The 16,675-nt window shown below is 39.7% G+C and overlaps 1 protein-coding gene across 3 annotated transcripts in view; it reads right to left on the bottom strand.

Annotated features, from left to right (window-relative positions):
* Positions 1–758: 758 nt before the first annotated feature.
* Positions 759–16,675, bottom strand: part of LOC121960073 (uncharacterized) — a 112,189-nt gene continuing 96,272 nt past the window's right edge. For all 3 annotated transcript variants that reach the window (XM_088071221.1, XM_088071222.1, XM_042509672.2), the window contains one exon: positions 759–1,738. In XM_088071221.1, the coding sequence (XP_087927347.1) occupies positions 1,549–1,738 (190 nt within the window). In that variant the 3' untranslated portion in view covers positions 759–1,548. The remainder of the gene's footprint in view (positions 1,739–16,675) is intronic.

Raw genomic sequence — 16,675 nt, 5'->3', positions numbered from 1 at the left:
ATTCCTCCCATGTTAAAACTGTTAAAGATTTCGTCAGTTTTGTTGCCATTGTTAACACTGATCACACTGTTAGCACTGTAAGCTGCTAGCCGCTGGTTCAAATACCTCCATGTTGAGAGCTGCTCAGACTATATGCTCTGAATGTCAAATATAGCTCCTTTAAATCATATGATCAGCTAATAAAATACAATGCATTGATAAAGATGAAACTAGTGGTTTAAAAAGGATGAAGAAGATGCAAATATAAAGAAAGACAAAATTGCATCATGTTGTATTTTCCCCATTTATAATTTTATAACCCCTGAGGGGTGCTGACTGTAATTTATCTTTTTTATACTTTGAAGGGGCCTGACCCCTAAATTGGAAACTACCAGAATAAACTCCCAAACTGCAAACTTAAGTATTTTAAAGTGCTCCAAGTCAACCAGCTACAGCAGGAAAGTGCTTACACACTGATACATTAGTATTAACAGTCTAATAATGTACACTTTAAGATTATATATCACTTACAGGGGGCATTTTTCTGCAGAATAAGTACTTCCACTTTGATACTTGTGCATTTTGCTTGCAGTACTGCTATACTTTTATATATTTAGGATTTTCAATGCAGGACTTTTACTTTGAATGGATTGTTTTTACATAGTATAATTTGATAAATTCCAACTTTATAAATTATTCAAATATAGCTACTTTGAACAAAGGATCTAAATACTTCTTCCACCTCAGATAATGTCTTAAAAATGTTAAACCCACAAAGAAAACACACACAAGCATCTGTGGTAAAATACTTTTATAGAGCAGTAATCCATATCTGAAATATAGCATCCAAGCAGAATAGCTCTGATATGTACAGAACTCAACTCACTCATTTTCTCAATTTTATATATGCTTTGTAAATATGTCAGGTCTTTTCTTTATTTGTGTATTTATGTGTGTGCTGCATGTGCGTGTTGACATGTGTAGTAGTTTGTCATCAATTACATTATATTAAAAGTTTTAAATACAGGTCATAATAATTCTTTTTAAATGTCTCTTGATATAAAAGCTGGTGTTCTGACCCTCATTAGTCCATTAATGAAGATGAATATTTCCTCTGTCTTGCCTATAAACTTTATTCATTTCATCTTTTATAAATATTCTCTCTCGTCTCTGCTGTATTGCCACTTGTACTGTGCCCCTTGCCCCCGTTCCACCCGCTATATATTCTCTTTACTGACTGAACTTTTGCTTTTATTTGACTTCAGCACTTTTACTACCCTGCACCAGTATCAAACCTGTAAGTGCTGAAGAGGCATTTTAAGAGCAGAACAACACGTGTGGCCCAGTCCAACCATTCTCATCAACTCCAACAGTAACAGCGAAAACCATCACCTCTGTAACCCTTTCTCCTCCCACAGTTTTAATGTTTGCATTTTAATTCTCCAGTCCATTCCTCACTTGTCTTTTAATGAAATCTCCAAAGTTTACTGTTTGTAGTTTTTTAAAGAAGAGTACGCAGTGCATTATAGTATCAAAATGTTGTTGTTTTTTCCTTCATCCTCTAGCACTTCAGAGGAACCAGAAGCATTTCTTCCTGTTCTTCTTGGTGGTGGCAGGGGGTCGCACCGGCTGAGGGGAGTCTTGTTGGTGGGGTGTGGAGGGCTGGGGAGTGGGGGTCTGTGGCGAGCCCTCCGGAGGGTCACCCACCTTCCATGTGCGTACCACCTGCCCCTCCTGCAGACGAAAATCATGCTCTACACTAGAAAGAGAAAGAAGGACAAAATGGGAAAGTGTTACTTTAGCTTATACCTGAAATAACCAATTTCACCAATACTTAAGCTCTGTTTTTGGTCAAAGGCGAATACTCCATCCTTATTTAGATTGATTTAACTGCCACCTTTGATATCATCGATCATGCCATTTTATGCTATCAGTTGCACAACTGGCTTGCAATTTCAGTTTAAATTTTTTTCTGACAAGCAGATATTTCTACTTTGTATCAACAATCCTGTATCCTCCTCAGCTCCCCTGCTGTGTGGGGTTCCCCAGGGGTCAGTCCTAGGACCAATCCTCTTTTCATTCTACATGTTTCCTCTGGGTCATTGTTCACTCAATTCCTCAATGCCATCACCGTTAAGAACAAAGATCTATTTCTCTACTCAATACTAATAATCTACATCAGCAGAAGCACCCGCGACTCTGGCGTTAGCATTTGTTGACCTTCCGGGAAACTACCAAAGAATAAGGAGCAAGAAAGTCCGCATAGGGTGGGCGGGAGTGGAGGTGTATTGGGTCGAACAAACTCTGGACTTTTACCCCTGAGCCCACCATTAGTGGCCTGTGTAATAGCAAAGATCAATCAAGTTGTTTTAATAGCTAGCACTAGCTTCTAGTGTGCTAGTATGTGTAGCGAACTATGATAGTGATATAGGTCACATGACTTTACATTACATTAGCAACAAGCATACTTATTTTAAGCCAAAACGTGTTTTTTTCGAAACTATCCATGCACTTTTGTTTCTTAAACTTAAGGACATAAACCTAAAAATTAAGTGTTTTACCTAAGTTATAAGTTTAATTTGAAAGAGACTGTATGCCGTTAACAAGCAGAAACTGTACATGTCCTGTGAAAACGGAAGTGCATTTTGAAAAAAATAAAAATGCAACTAATGATACTAAATTGATGGCCATCTGTGAATGTCCAAAATCAACACAGGAGGGGTACCTACCACGTCATATTTCAATGTGACGGGTCAACGCCAAGCGTCAATATTTGTCAAATTGAGAATGAAATGTATTACTTAAGCTGCTGGATGCTCCACTATGTTCAAAAGCTAGTCACTAACTGCGTCTATTAGTTGTTTGGTGTTGAGCAGGTAGTGTTATGTGGGTTTTTAGAGTTTTTTTGCTAAAAACGGCTGCCTGCTTTGCCTAGAAACAATGCAAGAGTGATGACAGTGAAACAATACAGCTAATCTATGAGCAAAAACTCACTAAAACCACAGTAAAGCTGAGGGTAGCTGCAAATTCTGGTGATAATTCTCTGCTGGCTCATCACTACATGCAACCCTTTTCACATTGTCACAATGTTTTCCTGCTGTTTAAAAGAATCAATTCAAGTCAGTTTAAATATTGCAGTAATAAAGACAAATAACAGGAGCGTGCACAGTGCAAAATACAACAAAGAACGGGAGTGAAAGGCATGAAAGAGAAGCAGCAAAGTCTCCCGCATCTGCCACTTCATACTAGACAATAATGAAGCTGGTGACATAGTGAATCAAGAGCTAAAATGCTGAGTATCACAGAAATGTTGCAGCACCAGGAGGGATCCCGGGACTGCAGTTGACACACACACCAAATGAGAAGTCAGCAAGGTGCATTGTCAGTCACATGACAGCACAGCTCAGGGGCTTGAGTGCCGAAATGAGATGTGAACTCTGATGCACCTCAGCAGAGGCTATAGGTAAATGTAAGCAATAATAAATGAATGCATCTGCAATAAAGGAAAAAGGAAAATATTTGCTTACTGAATTACTTTTGTCAGCAGTTACATGTTGGGTAAGCTTCCCCCCGTGAACTGATTCTTTTTCCCTCTTTTTCTTTTTTTTTTGTTCATTTTAGTTTGTTGCTATTCTTGCTTATTATGCAGTGGCCTAGTTAGCTGGTGTTTCTCATCACAGCACAGATGCTGGAAATAAAGAGGACTCCCTCAGTTGAGGAGTGCTGCAGAGGAAGCAAGGAGGACTGAGCTCAGCAGCAGCAGCAGCAGCAGCAGCAGCAGCAGCAGCAGCAGCAGCAGCAGCAGCAGCAGCAGGGCCTTGAGTTTTCAGGCAAGAACAATGAGGACTCTCACATTCATATCCATCCGGCTTCAGAGCTCCCACCCCCTTAGTCACTCAACCACTTCACTCTGGATGCCCACTGCTATTCTAATGCACAAAATAAACAAATGAAACATCAAACTCCAGACAGTAGCACAGTGCAGGCAATAGGTATGGACAGAGTAAACGGTAAAAAAAAAGTGAGTGGGTACAAAGAGCAGTGGAGAGGATTTCTTCCCTCCGCAATATTTACAGCAGGTAGGGAAAAAAAACACTTCAACTAAACCTCTTTGTGGCAGCTGGGACCGCTTCACAGCTTGAAACAAACCTCCAAAGCTGCACAAAATGAGGTGCTAGTTAGTAGGAAAGTAAACGATGGAGTCTATCTCTGCCGTTCTGCCGCCCTGGAATGAATAGAGTAAATAAAGTGCTCTATCCTCACATCTTCACATGCTCCCTATTTGTGCCACCATACAGCTCAGCTCCCTATAGAGCTCCCCAGTGACTCCCGCCTTGTGTCCGCTGTGTTCCCTCTTTGTGAAAATGAATAGCCCCGGTCCACGGCTCTGACACAGTGGCGCTGTAGGGAGCTGTCCACCCTCAACCTTAATTATCTGCACACTGAGCCCACAAGCTGTGGCAGACAGGAAGCTGTGAATCTAACACGGTACTTTCCGCTGCTCACATCTCCACTTTTTTTTTGGGCTATAGGCTGCACCCCGCCTCAGGTCCTGCCCGTGGGCAAATTACAGTAGGTGTGTTTTACAGATCATGCGGGCCATAATTCAGCAGCGTTGGAGCTCTGGTGGTTTATGCAATGTCGGTTTCAGGCACGGAGTGTGGGAGAGAATGATCGAGCTGGTGTGTTGACCTGAGCTTATAGGTGACAGCTGCAAGCTCATTCTAACACCAGTGTGACTAAAGTTGAAAGAAATGTGTTTTCACAGTAGTTTCACAGTAATTGCTGTGTGTTTACCTCACATTCTGTAATAAAAATCATATGGCCTTGAAAAACAGTCCCCTCCAGTGTGTTTCGGCTGTTGTTCCTTCACATGTTTGACCTTCACTGTGCAGAATGATGTGTGTGTGCACAGTTTGACACTAGAAGGCTTTTTACACACTCATCTGCTGCAGGGGGGAAGTTTCTCTGAGCTCACCTTAAAGTTTCTCTCCACTCAAAAATGAGTTGTTCTTATGTTTATGTCCCCTGAAAATTTCTGACCTTGACTATACCAAATTGTATCGGTGCAAAGTTTGTCACTAGAGAGGTTTTTTTTTTTTTAAATTCTCAACTGAAGTGGGTCTGTGAATTCCCTCAAATCAGAGACTGAAACATACACAGAGGAAGATAGATAAGGTACATGAATGATCATTTATAAAGTGCTCCAGGGATTATGCGTTTCTGTAGGTTAACATGGAAGTTGGCATGGCCTGGGTTCCCTCCTCAAAAAGCCTACGGGATTTTTCCATTGGATTCTTGATATACTTTGTTCAGCAAGTTAATCCTCACAAATGAACACCAGTGTTGAATGATTCTTGAAGCATAAATGCAATCACCAGGAGTAAAAAGCTAACGTTAGGCTATAAACAAACTAAACCATGGTCACACATACTATTTGTTGCAACCACAACAAGGCTGTAAAGGCTGTTTCTATGTGCTGGTTTGTGCACAGTGTATCCATGACAATGCACAGAGCTGACTGTAAACAGACAAGAGGCTGTGCATCGCAAACTGCAGTAAAAACCTGAACTGAGATGCATGTTCCAAAATGCCCTGTATACATGACAAAATACTACTTCTAAAACTTGAATAACCATGGCATATTCCACATGTTTTAATGGAAAAATGCTAAAATCTGAAAAAGGCCTATTTCGGACTACCTTAACATGACCTGTGTCAAATTTGGAGTATTGTCATATCCGAAATAATTGTGGAATATGAGTGTGCATGTAAACATACCGAATCTAAAATCAAGGGCCACAGAGAATAGGACATTTAATTTACAAAATGTAATATATGAGACATATCATACAAACATCATTAAAAAACCATCAATACAGAAAAAAGAAACTTTTTAAGACTATTTATACATATATGAGATAAAGCCCGGTGTAACTTTGCAACTTGTTAATCACTGAACAGATTATGGATTATTTAAGGCTGTATCTGATATTTTCACTGAACTTGTAAGACCAAGTTTGTTAGAAACCTCAGCTACAATAAAGCCATGGTAACTTGAAACCTCTACTTCAGGTATGAGAATGGGCTTTTCAGAGAAGACAAAGATGTCTTGTGTCAAGGGGAAAAATGTTAGAAATTTCAATAAATCTGCATAATTAATGAGGGAGATGGAGTGGATTAAGAATGTTTAATGAGGCTAATGGACTTTTTGTGGAAGAAGAGAGTATTTTAAATCGCTTAAAACATGTCTTGATGGGAATTTACTTGTGTGTTTACGTGCATATAATTGTATTATACCTCCAAGTTTTGGTGGTTGAATTCAGTCTGACCTGAGAGTTTCAGCAGGAGCATCAAAGTGACTCCAAAGTCAACTGCACATCAGCTGGGAAAGTGAATATATCTCGCTGTTAAACATGTGTCAGTACACTATCCATTCCCACTGAGTGACCTTACTTTGTGCACGTCATTCCATCCTTAGAGATTTACTGTTTAAATCTCCTCTTTTTTTTAATCATTCAATTTGGGAGACAGCGACCTTGCCCAAGAGCACTACCCCAGCGCATCTCTGTAGGGGATTGAATCAGCAGATTTGTAGTTACCAATTCATTTGCCTGGAATTCAAGGTTATCCAAGACTGCTATTTCAAACAATTCCAGAAAATTAACAGCACTTGAAATGTTATTAAATATATAACTGGCACTGCTGCTGTATGGAGTACTGCAGTTTTTACTGCATTTAGATGAACTAACACACAGTTTAGTTTACTAGTGATCAGGAGAAAGAGCATTTGTACTTTCTGTGAACAAGGATGTTAGGTGCAGTCAGATTGGATAGCGGCTAGCAATGTGACAAGCTGAAAATAATATTCTGCAACAGTATTTTAAAATAATATAAGCATAGAGGTTGAGCAGGGCTTCATTTCTTTTTCATCCTTCCATCTATAAAACATTCATACAACAGCACCAGCAGGAGATCATCATTTCTCCACCATCCCTCCTCCTCTGTGCTTTTTGCTGAGTGGTGGAGAGACTTTCAGCAGAAATATAGCGGGGCAAAGGCAATCAACTCAAAATATCTTTGCAATTTTCTGTCCTATAGGCTGAATATTCTTTATAAAAGAGAGAGAGAGAACATTTCATTTCAGCAGGAATTACACAAGCAGTCAATCTCTTTAGAGAGCTGTATTCATCTGTGACGAGGTACCACACCCACAAATTCATACGCATGTACACAGTACAACAGATAAACCAGTGTGTGTGTGTGTGTGTGTGTGTGTGTGTGTGTGTGTGTGTGTGTGTGTGTGTGTGTGTGCACTAGCACATAGACATTCCACCAACTACTGTAACCCCTCAACATACACACACACACACACACACACACACACACACACACACACATACACACAGACACACACACACCAAGCTTCCTATTACTACTGAGGAAAACAGGCTGTACCTTGAGGTATTTCACTCTTCTGACCCTAACACCTCTTCCTAACTGGACATGATTTGAACAAGTGAACGAGTGAACATCAGATTGTTTCAGTTTATCCCAATGAAGATGTCCTTATTTGCCCCTAATGTCAGCAGAGAGCCTAAGCAGTTTCGCTTACTTGAAAAAATGCTTGCCACGGCTCTGTTTTTGCGACGCTTTGTGCACTGCAACCTATTTTCAGAGCAGCAGCAAGTCATTCCTCAGGCTTGACCGAAGCTTGATAGGCTCCCTGAATGTTGTTGTCGCCTGCCGTGTTCCCGCACATCTTTTTGCGCGCCATCTAATAAAGTTTGCTTGCTTGCTGTATCTGAGGAAGAAGCGTAAAGCCTAAGGCCAGTGATATCCTCGCTTTGCTACGTGTTTGTGTCATGAACAACAAATGCCATTTTTGCCTGTGGACTATGCAAGTTACTGGAGAATTCCACTAGAGGGCGTGTAAGTGAACTCTAACCGCATCGAATCGTATACAGTCTGCGCTGTAGTGATCTCTACAGTGGGGGTGTTCCTGCCAAAACACCCATTCAACCAATCACAAGCAGCCCCACTGAACACGAGCATATGGATTGGTAAACACGACTTTCAATTAGAGCGGAAAAATATCCTTTTTATAGAATCAAATAACTTCTTAAAACCGAACTTTATCATAAAAACGATTACTTGAACAAACATCAGGTTGATGAGAACTACCTTCAGTGACAGAATCTATCTTTGGGAAAAAAATCGAAATCTTAAATAGTCTCTAAATCTCTTAGGCACATCGGGACGCTCAGTGAGCCAGACTGAACATCCATGTGCAAGTTCTCCTTGTATACAGTTTAATTTTGTTTTTTGCTGGTTCTGGGTTCCCCCAGGCAACCCTGTGTTTTAATGTCACAAGGCTATGACCTGTGGGTAATTCCCTCAGGCCAAATCTGCAGAAATGCAGCTTTCCAGAAACTGTGCATAAAGACCTCAAAACGTCTGAAAGAAACAAGAGCCCTCATGTATTTACAAGATTTGACTCTGTTAGAGCCCTAAGCCCCCACAGACTTTGTGGGAATGTGCCTCAAGCCGTGAGTCCGTGAATGGGGACGTTGGGATCGGGCTTCCTGTCCTGAAATTCTTCTTCCCACCAGCTGCTTAACTGTCACACAGAGCGTCCCAGACTGTGTTTTACCTCTAAAGATCCTTCTTCAATACCTGCATTGACATTCAGATTGCACTGATTGTGTGTAGAGTATGATGTTAACAAATGTGTGTGTACTTAATGTTTGAATGTAAATTTCTATTCTCGCACAAGATGGTAATTTTTCCAACTAGGTGTGATTTTGTTTAGGTCGTCCGTTTTAATAAAGTCTGCAGCAGCGCGATACTAAATGCTACATAAAAGAGACATTTCTCAAATACAGATTCATGTGTTGCTTAAGCATTAGAGTGTATGTATGGGTTTGTCTGTGTGCTGTATATATTTTCACTATATGTGCAGCTGTAGGTTTAGTCACGGTGTAAGCCTATTTTCGTCTCACTCTTGAGGCAAAGATGAGGTAAATAATGCTTTAAACTGTAGGCAAAGTGCAGACGGAGGGGGTGTATAGCATTGATCAGTACTTCTGAAGTCATTCAAGGCAGTCAGGTGAAGTCTGTGTCAAGCAGAAACTCTGTGGGCATTATTTAGAAATATTGGACAGTAAGGGTAATTGTATTTTACAGGCCTAGAGCAATTAAAGCAGAGAAAAGATTCAATTGGTGGTAAGACAATTATACCACTAAAGGGAAACAACAACAAGCCAATTCCTAACTAAGAGTTAAGGGCACCACATAAAAAACTAAGAGACTGCAGCCAAACTAACCCCTCTGTGAGGTTGTACTCATAGGCACAGCACTGCTTTGAGCTAAATTCTTACACAAATATGCTAACATGCTTGCATAATATTGTAAACATGATGTTTAGCAGGTCCCACATTTACCACCTTAGAGTGTGAGCATGCATACATTTCCTATCAGCAAACACAAAAACAAGTGCTGCCGACCTTAATGGGAGCGCCATTGGTTGGCGTATAATTCTGGTAGAAAAAGTATTGGACACATTGAAATTGTGATGGTGGAGCTTTGTGAAATATTAAGGGGATAAGCTATTAAAATCTATCTTGAGGAAAGGCATAGATATTTGTACCAAATTTCATGACAATCAGTCCCATTTTTGTCACAATATTTTACTCAAAACCACAAATGTTAACCTCATAGTGGCACTAGAAGAAATCTTAAAGGATTAACAAACCAAGTAGCATTCATCCTCTGGGGACAATGAATGCTTGTCCAAAAATCCAATCGATTGTTGAGATTTTTCAGTCTGAACACTGTTAAATTGACATTGCCATCCACACAGCTTAGCATGGCTAAAAAAACGCTCACAAGACAATAAGTCATTTACATTAATAATGTCAAGTTGAAATAAAAATGCACCTTTTTAACCATTTTAGATCACATATGTGGTCATTTTCTGCACCTATTCACTAAGGTGTCAAAAAATAGTTCATAATAATCATGTTTTTCTTTCAGTAAAGCATAATACATGTGCTTTTTTAGCTTGTAACAACCAGTTTCAACCAATAATCAATCAAGCTGCAGCTTTTAGCCGCACAGCGTTAAGATAAAATTAGCTGGCTAGCAACAGCATGGTCAGTCAGTCCTTCAAAATACCGAGGTTACATGCCCACTGGCAACTCAAGATTATGCTCAGGACATTTTACAGTGGACTGCTTCTGACATTACTTGGAACATACGATGGACTTCTACAATCCTGTCAACATGACACCACAGGACCTCACTGTTATATGACACAATCAATTTTCAACAATCAAATCAACTTCCTCCCAACGTTATATCCTGCCTGCCTATTCTGTTTCACTTTTTAAAAAAGCTGTTTCATCTGGACTTCAATTTTTTAGACATTATCGAATATCTAGAAATAATATCATTAAATCAGCAATTTAGAATGACAGGCTTAAATATGACATATAAGCTCCAGATAATTAAACTGTCATCATGAGAAATGGTCTTACATTGAAAGATAATGACATAATTAAGGTGCGATCTCAATCCAGATGCTCAGTCAGCTAGTCTGCAGTCAGGTTAGGTTGTTGTTGTGTTCATCTTATTGACAGCTGGCTGAGGCATCTTCAGTCTGATGGCTTGAAATGATTGTGATTGACAGAAGGTCAATCCCACTGTAACCACAGAGCTGAAATCACTAATCTTGAATATCCATAACTCCATTCACCATTAGAAAAAAACTAAAGATACATAGAAAGCTTCACTAATAAGGTGGACTCGGGCAAGAACCAAGAACCAAGATCGCTGGGAGGAGATTGTGTGACGGAGCAAGAAAGGAAAGATACTGACACTGTAAACATGACTAATACCTCAGGGACACGTCATCCTATGAGTTATGCTGTCCACGTACAGTTTGACTATGCAATATAATTTATGTTAATCATAGGATGCTAAAAGCTTAAATGCACATCAGATCACATTACTCAAGAACAACTCTCAGCATTAGGCAGAACAATATATTGTATTGAAACTATGTGCGCCGGGATACAAACTTGGCCTTTTTCAAGGTCAATACATTTGGCTTCATAACTAAGTGCTGAAATGCTTGGCAGCAATTCAGAATAAACAAAAGGAAACCTGTTGTGGATGTTTTTAAATAACCTTGTATAGTTTTAATGTTACTGTCCCTACCTTCATCTCCGTCCTCTGGCTTGCCTCTTTTTCCATTGTGTGATTATGAATGCCCAATATTTACATTTTCATAGCAATTACCCACATAGATTTGACTAATGTGACCTTATTAGCGACCTCTGGCACTTTCCACAGGGCTTTGTTTTTTAAAAAACAACAGCGCAACCGTTCCCAGCGAGAGAGAGTGCCGACTCTCACCTTGTTTGTATTTCTCTCGGTCCGCATGAATAAATAACATAAAATGTTGTTTATTGAGGAGACCAGATGAAGAACCTGGAAGATTTAAGATCAGAGAAAATCCTCTGCATCAAATAGCTGCGTAAATAAGGAGCAAGCGAGGTTAAGATTGATTGCTGAGGAAGCATAAGCTAGGGATGAAGAAATAAAAGCAGATGTAGGCCAGGAGCTTAAGGTCCCATCAGAGTTAGCCCGTACCAGCTTAAGACTTGACCTGCTATTGTGGTCTAACTCTCAGTGCTTTGTTTACTCTGTAGAGCTCATTGTACCATGGGAAGATCCTGAACAAAGTGTATAAACGAGACAAGCTTGCATACACTGAAAAAGCAGCCAAATGCGAGGCTGGCAGTCGCGAGCATCCCGGATCTGCTCAGTGGGGAAAAAAGCTGTTCACTGTGAATTCACACTCATTACTGGTTTACTTTGGGAGTTCACTGCGCGAGCATGCTGCTATCACCCAACTGCGTCTGTCAGGAGCTGCTTTGAGCGACCTGATTATTAAATGTAGCATGACAGAGGGAGTGGTGGGTGAGATGCAGACTCCTGACAACTCACATCATGTGTGGCTAAAAGAATTAGTGCGAAAATGAAATAAGGTTATGGTAACTGATTTCTTAAACCTGGAATAACTCATTTTTTGGCCACCTGGGGGCAGAGGAAACAAGCTGCAAATTCAACAATGACATATAGTCACCTTTTAGAACAATAGTTCAACATTTTTTAAGCCTACTTGCTTTCTGACGGAAATTTACATGAGAAAATCAATACCACTCTCATGTCTGTATATGAATAAAGTGTAAGCAGCTAATTATTTTAGCTTAGCATTACGCATAAAACCAAGTCTTTTTTTTTACAGGGGGATTATGTACCGCACTATTTCTTGAACAGAGGCAAGGCCAAGGAATAATCCAGTTCATGACCCTACCAAAACACAGTCAACTGTTTCTTTACACTTGTTTCCCAAAATAGAGGTGTGGTTAATACCACAAATTTAGGTTTTGATCTGAACTTATACAGGGCAAAACTCACCAATATTGATACCAATGGCAGTTTTGATACCAATATCATTACTAATAATATGGATACTTTCTATCATTTAAATTGGCTTGTGTCCTTTCATGTATGGGAAAAAAGTGTGTCATAATTTATGAGGTGAATAATCAGTCTGATAAAGTAGCAGTTAATGATGACCAAATGGCAACCTTCAGGGTTGAAAACTGAAGACAATGCAGAGGTGCATAAAACTGTATGGCCACTTGAGGCTGGCTCGAAACAGGGTCAATCCCCAAAGACCCCCATGTTAGAATGCCAAACTCTACAGTGGAAATAAATATGCTTACAGCCTGGTACAAAAATCAGTTTTGGTCTCTATAGATCATTTCAATATTCATGACAACTGTGCGGGGATGAATTTTTATGTAAATCACCCGTTTACATTTAATTAAGGCTTAAAGTTATGCATCTAAGGTTGGGGCTGCTTTGAGTGACAGGCTTTCTGTAAGGTGTTTCTACAGTCTGTGAATCAGATCCACCCCTCGCATTGTCAAAATGCGATCATTTCTGGCTCCAAAAAAACAAGATGGCAACAGCCGAAATGCCGAACTTGAGGCTTCAAATCGGCAGTCCACAAACCAATGGGTGACGTCACAGTAGCTAAGTCTATTAGTTATACTGTCCATGATCTGGATGCTGAGGCATTTTCCTACTCCATCTCCTTTTCTGTTGTAGCTTCTAGTTCTTTTTTTTTTGTGTTTTTTTTGTCTTTCGCTCAGCCATCACTGCAATTATGTGTCGGATTAAACTAGTCAGGGCACTTGTCGCGGTAGACATAGATGTTGTTTGAGTGCGCCCAACAACTGCAGAGGAGGAGCACACACTGGATGCATTTACAACAACGGAGTGTCGTTTACAAAATTGGTAAAAACAACAACAAAAAAAATAGAAGAGAAAATCCTTTTTTTCTTTTTTTTCCTATTACCGCTAAAATTTATCTCCAAAACATCACCATAGTATTTGTAGTATCATTATTTTGGTATCGATCCACCAGCCTCTAAAATAGAAAATTATTCCTTTAGGCTAATACGGTAAAGCAATTGCCTATTTACACATTGAGCAGACAAAAAAAAGCAAAAAAAAAAGCAGCATGAGCATTCATTTAGAGTTGTGTTTCAGCCCACCTGATAAATATCAGTCCAATAATCACTCTGCTTCTGGCTCTGTTTTGGTCTCCACTCTCTCCTTTGGGAAATATCTGGCTCTTTAGCTCCTAAATGCTCCAACATGTTCACAGGCCATTTGATGTCTATCTGCTATGTTGGTGCTGAAACTGAAGTTTACAACAGAGCAGAAATACTGCAGCAGCCAAACACGACGCTATATGAGAGCAGTGAGATTGAACCAAACAGTAAAATTTCCCGACAGAAAACCCACTTAATACAGAAAATTTTCAGCAAGCATGGTTAAACACAAATCAGTCCAGATCTTTGTCAATTATAGCTGTGTGCTTGTTTTGAGGAAATTGGAGCAAAATTTAGTGATCGGCCTCCCGGAGCTGTTGTGGGCCTAATTTAGTGCAACATATGTGATGAGGTGTGCATACCCAATCTGTGCTAACATGCAAGCCAGGATTTGTCCTCAGCACCCACGCCCAGTGGATATTTATCCAATGCTCAGCAACGGGTACATGCAAAAGTACTGCAGAGATTTTCAAAAGTCACCTGGACATTAACATGATAAATGAGCTGAGCCGTGCGTCTGCTGAGGTGAATTAAAAGGCAAAAGGTGACGGCTGGTTGCACGCAGTACCTGTTTGTCCTCAGCACTGCTGAGGTATTGAGTGATAGCTGCTGGAGCGGAAGGCTCTGATGGATGAGTGGCTATTGAGGGGATTGGAGAGAGAGGGGTGTGACGGCAGGGTGGCAGTTTGCCACCTGACAAAAACAACAACTAGCAGTTAGAATCCATCTTTATTTCTGTCACACTCATTCATAAACACATACCAACGTACGGAGGCTTTCTCCACATAGTTATTAGTGTGAAGGGGGTGTTTTTAGTTTCACCTCTCTAGCATTTGGAGGTGGGACAGATAACGACAGTCTGAAGGGGTAATGGAGATTTAGGGCTGAGGTGAGCTGTGGGAGGATCGTTGGAAGACAAAAAAGGGAGCAGATTAACACAAGTATTTTGTTGTTGTTGTTGTTGTTTTACCTAAATGGGATTCTTTGGATCACTTCAGAGGTCAGAAAATATATAATGGACATATCTAAGAAAAACAGTGGTTTGCTTTGTTTAGATGTTTTGTTGGCTCTGCCAAGGCGTGTGGTTTTTGTGAGAAAATACATCTTTAAAATCAGCTGTATTTAACAGCTACCATACACTAGAAGACTTCAAAAAGACATTTAAAATACTTTTAAAAGACAATAGTCTGACATCCTCACACAAAGATAATATGTGTTTTTAGTCACAAACAAGATTTTGCATAGATTATTGAGCTCTCCATTTGCAAGACAAAAACAAGATTTCTTTTGTGATTATATTCCATCCTGCTCCTGGTGGAAAATATTACGCCAAACTCACAAAAAAAAAAACGACAAAGTCAATTCGGCATTACTATAATCCATAAAGATTAATATTAATTATCTGTGTTTGTGTACAAATGTTACATTTGTATTTTGTCGCCTCAACTTGCTACCAGTCTCTGTTGGTTTTAGTAGGAGGAAATCATGGGAATGAATGATGAGAGTTTGCTGTAAAATAAGTAGTGGTTGGTGGATGTGCTGGTACACACTGAATTAAACACGGACTTCTTCACTTCAAAACTCCACCAGTTTCTCCGTCTTTTTAACAGTCAAGTGGACTGAGACTTGTTTGTGTTCTAGGACCTCCCCTGAGTCTCCTCCATGTTTACAGCCTACTAAGGATGCAAGTTAATATCGGTAGGTCATCTGTATCGGCCAATTTTGGCTTTAAAATGAACTATTGGAATCGGCCAACATGTTTTTTCCTATTTTGCACAATGAATAAATATTACCTACATTGACAAGCATTGTATTTCATGTCTCCATCTCCTGGTGGGCCATCACGATAAGCGTATGCATGATATGACGTTAATTCCACTACAGAACAGACTTTTTGATCACTAAAATTGGGCAGGGAAAAAAGTGGATATATCCCTATACGTATCAATTGCCAGCCGAATGAGTTTTTGTATATTGGCATATCGGATATCAGCAAAAAATTCAATATTGTGCATCCCTACTGTCTACCGGGTTTATTGCTTCTCCTTTGTTTCTGGAGAAAGGACAGCTATTGGTTTTTGACAATGTTCTCAGCATTAATCTTCAGTATTTGCATAAGCCAAGACTAGGTTTCAACTCTATGACATTTTAACATTAAGATTACTCTCTCTCAAAATATCACGGTTTCACAGTATAAGGTAATTCACAACTACTATTATCATTATCAGCGACCCTTAAACGAATGAAAACAGATAATTCTAGAGGTTAACTGAAACCTTTTTTATTGGAAGTACTGGTAAAAAATCTGACAGACACATGCACAGGTGAGATTCTCTGTCCGGTTGCATATTTTTATCAAAACCTTAGATATGCAAATGTAAATGGTATGATAACCATCAATTTTCATACGATGGTATACGTTGAAAGCAGTGTACCACAGCAGCCCGACTCACAATGATATTAAGCATGTTCATCGAGTCAAGACAAAGATTTTATGACTGACATACATCAAACAGTGTAGAACACGGGAGCAAACACCAACTGAGGAAAAACGGTCATGATTTCATTCTAACAACGGAAATGTTTCTGTGACAGTGCAATTGCTTAAAAAGTAAGGCCAGTATTACTTGTACCCAAAATATTCATAGATCATAAGGTTAAAAAATGGTGGAAATGAATAAATCCCCAAAGTCTGTGAATTTTGTGGAGGTGCAAAAGTAAGCAGGGTTTAAACTTGTCTCTCAGACTCTCTTTTTTTCACTGTGTCATCTAAGACAGATAGTCTAAAATTGTGAACCATCATCCCCATTTGAACAATAATCGTGTCTACGGACGACTTTCCATTTCGCCTTTGAGTTTGTCAGAACAGCTATTAACATGTTTGCCTGCAGACGAGGTGGGATGACATGTTGTACAAACTAATTCATTTTGAGCATTGCCCCACGCTCATGAAAGGGATTTCACACAACCTGGCAACCCAGATTAAAAAAAACTCTTAGAAT

This window comes from Plectropomus leopardus, chromosome 20 (assembly GCF_026936395.1).
Source record: "Plectropomus leopardus strain MGB_pleo_1.0 chromosome 20, ASM2693639v1, whole genome shotgun sequence".
NCBI classification, from domain to species: domain Eukaryota; kingdom Metazoa; phylum Chordata; class Actinopteri; order Perciformes; family Serranidae; genus Plectropomus; species Plectropomus leopardus.
Note: the sequence above shows the minus strand (reverse complement) of the source record. Positions and strands in the feature narration are given on the sequence as shown.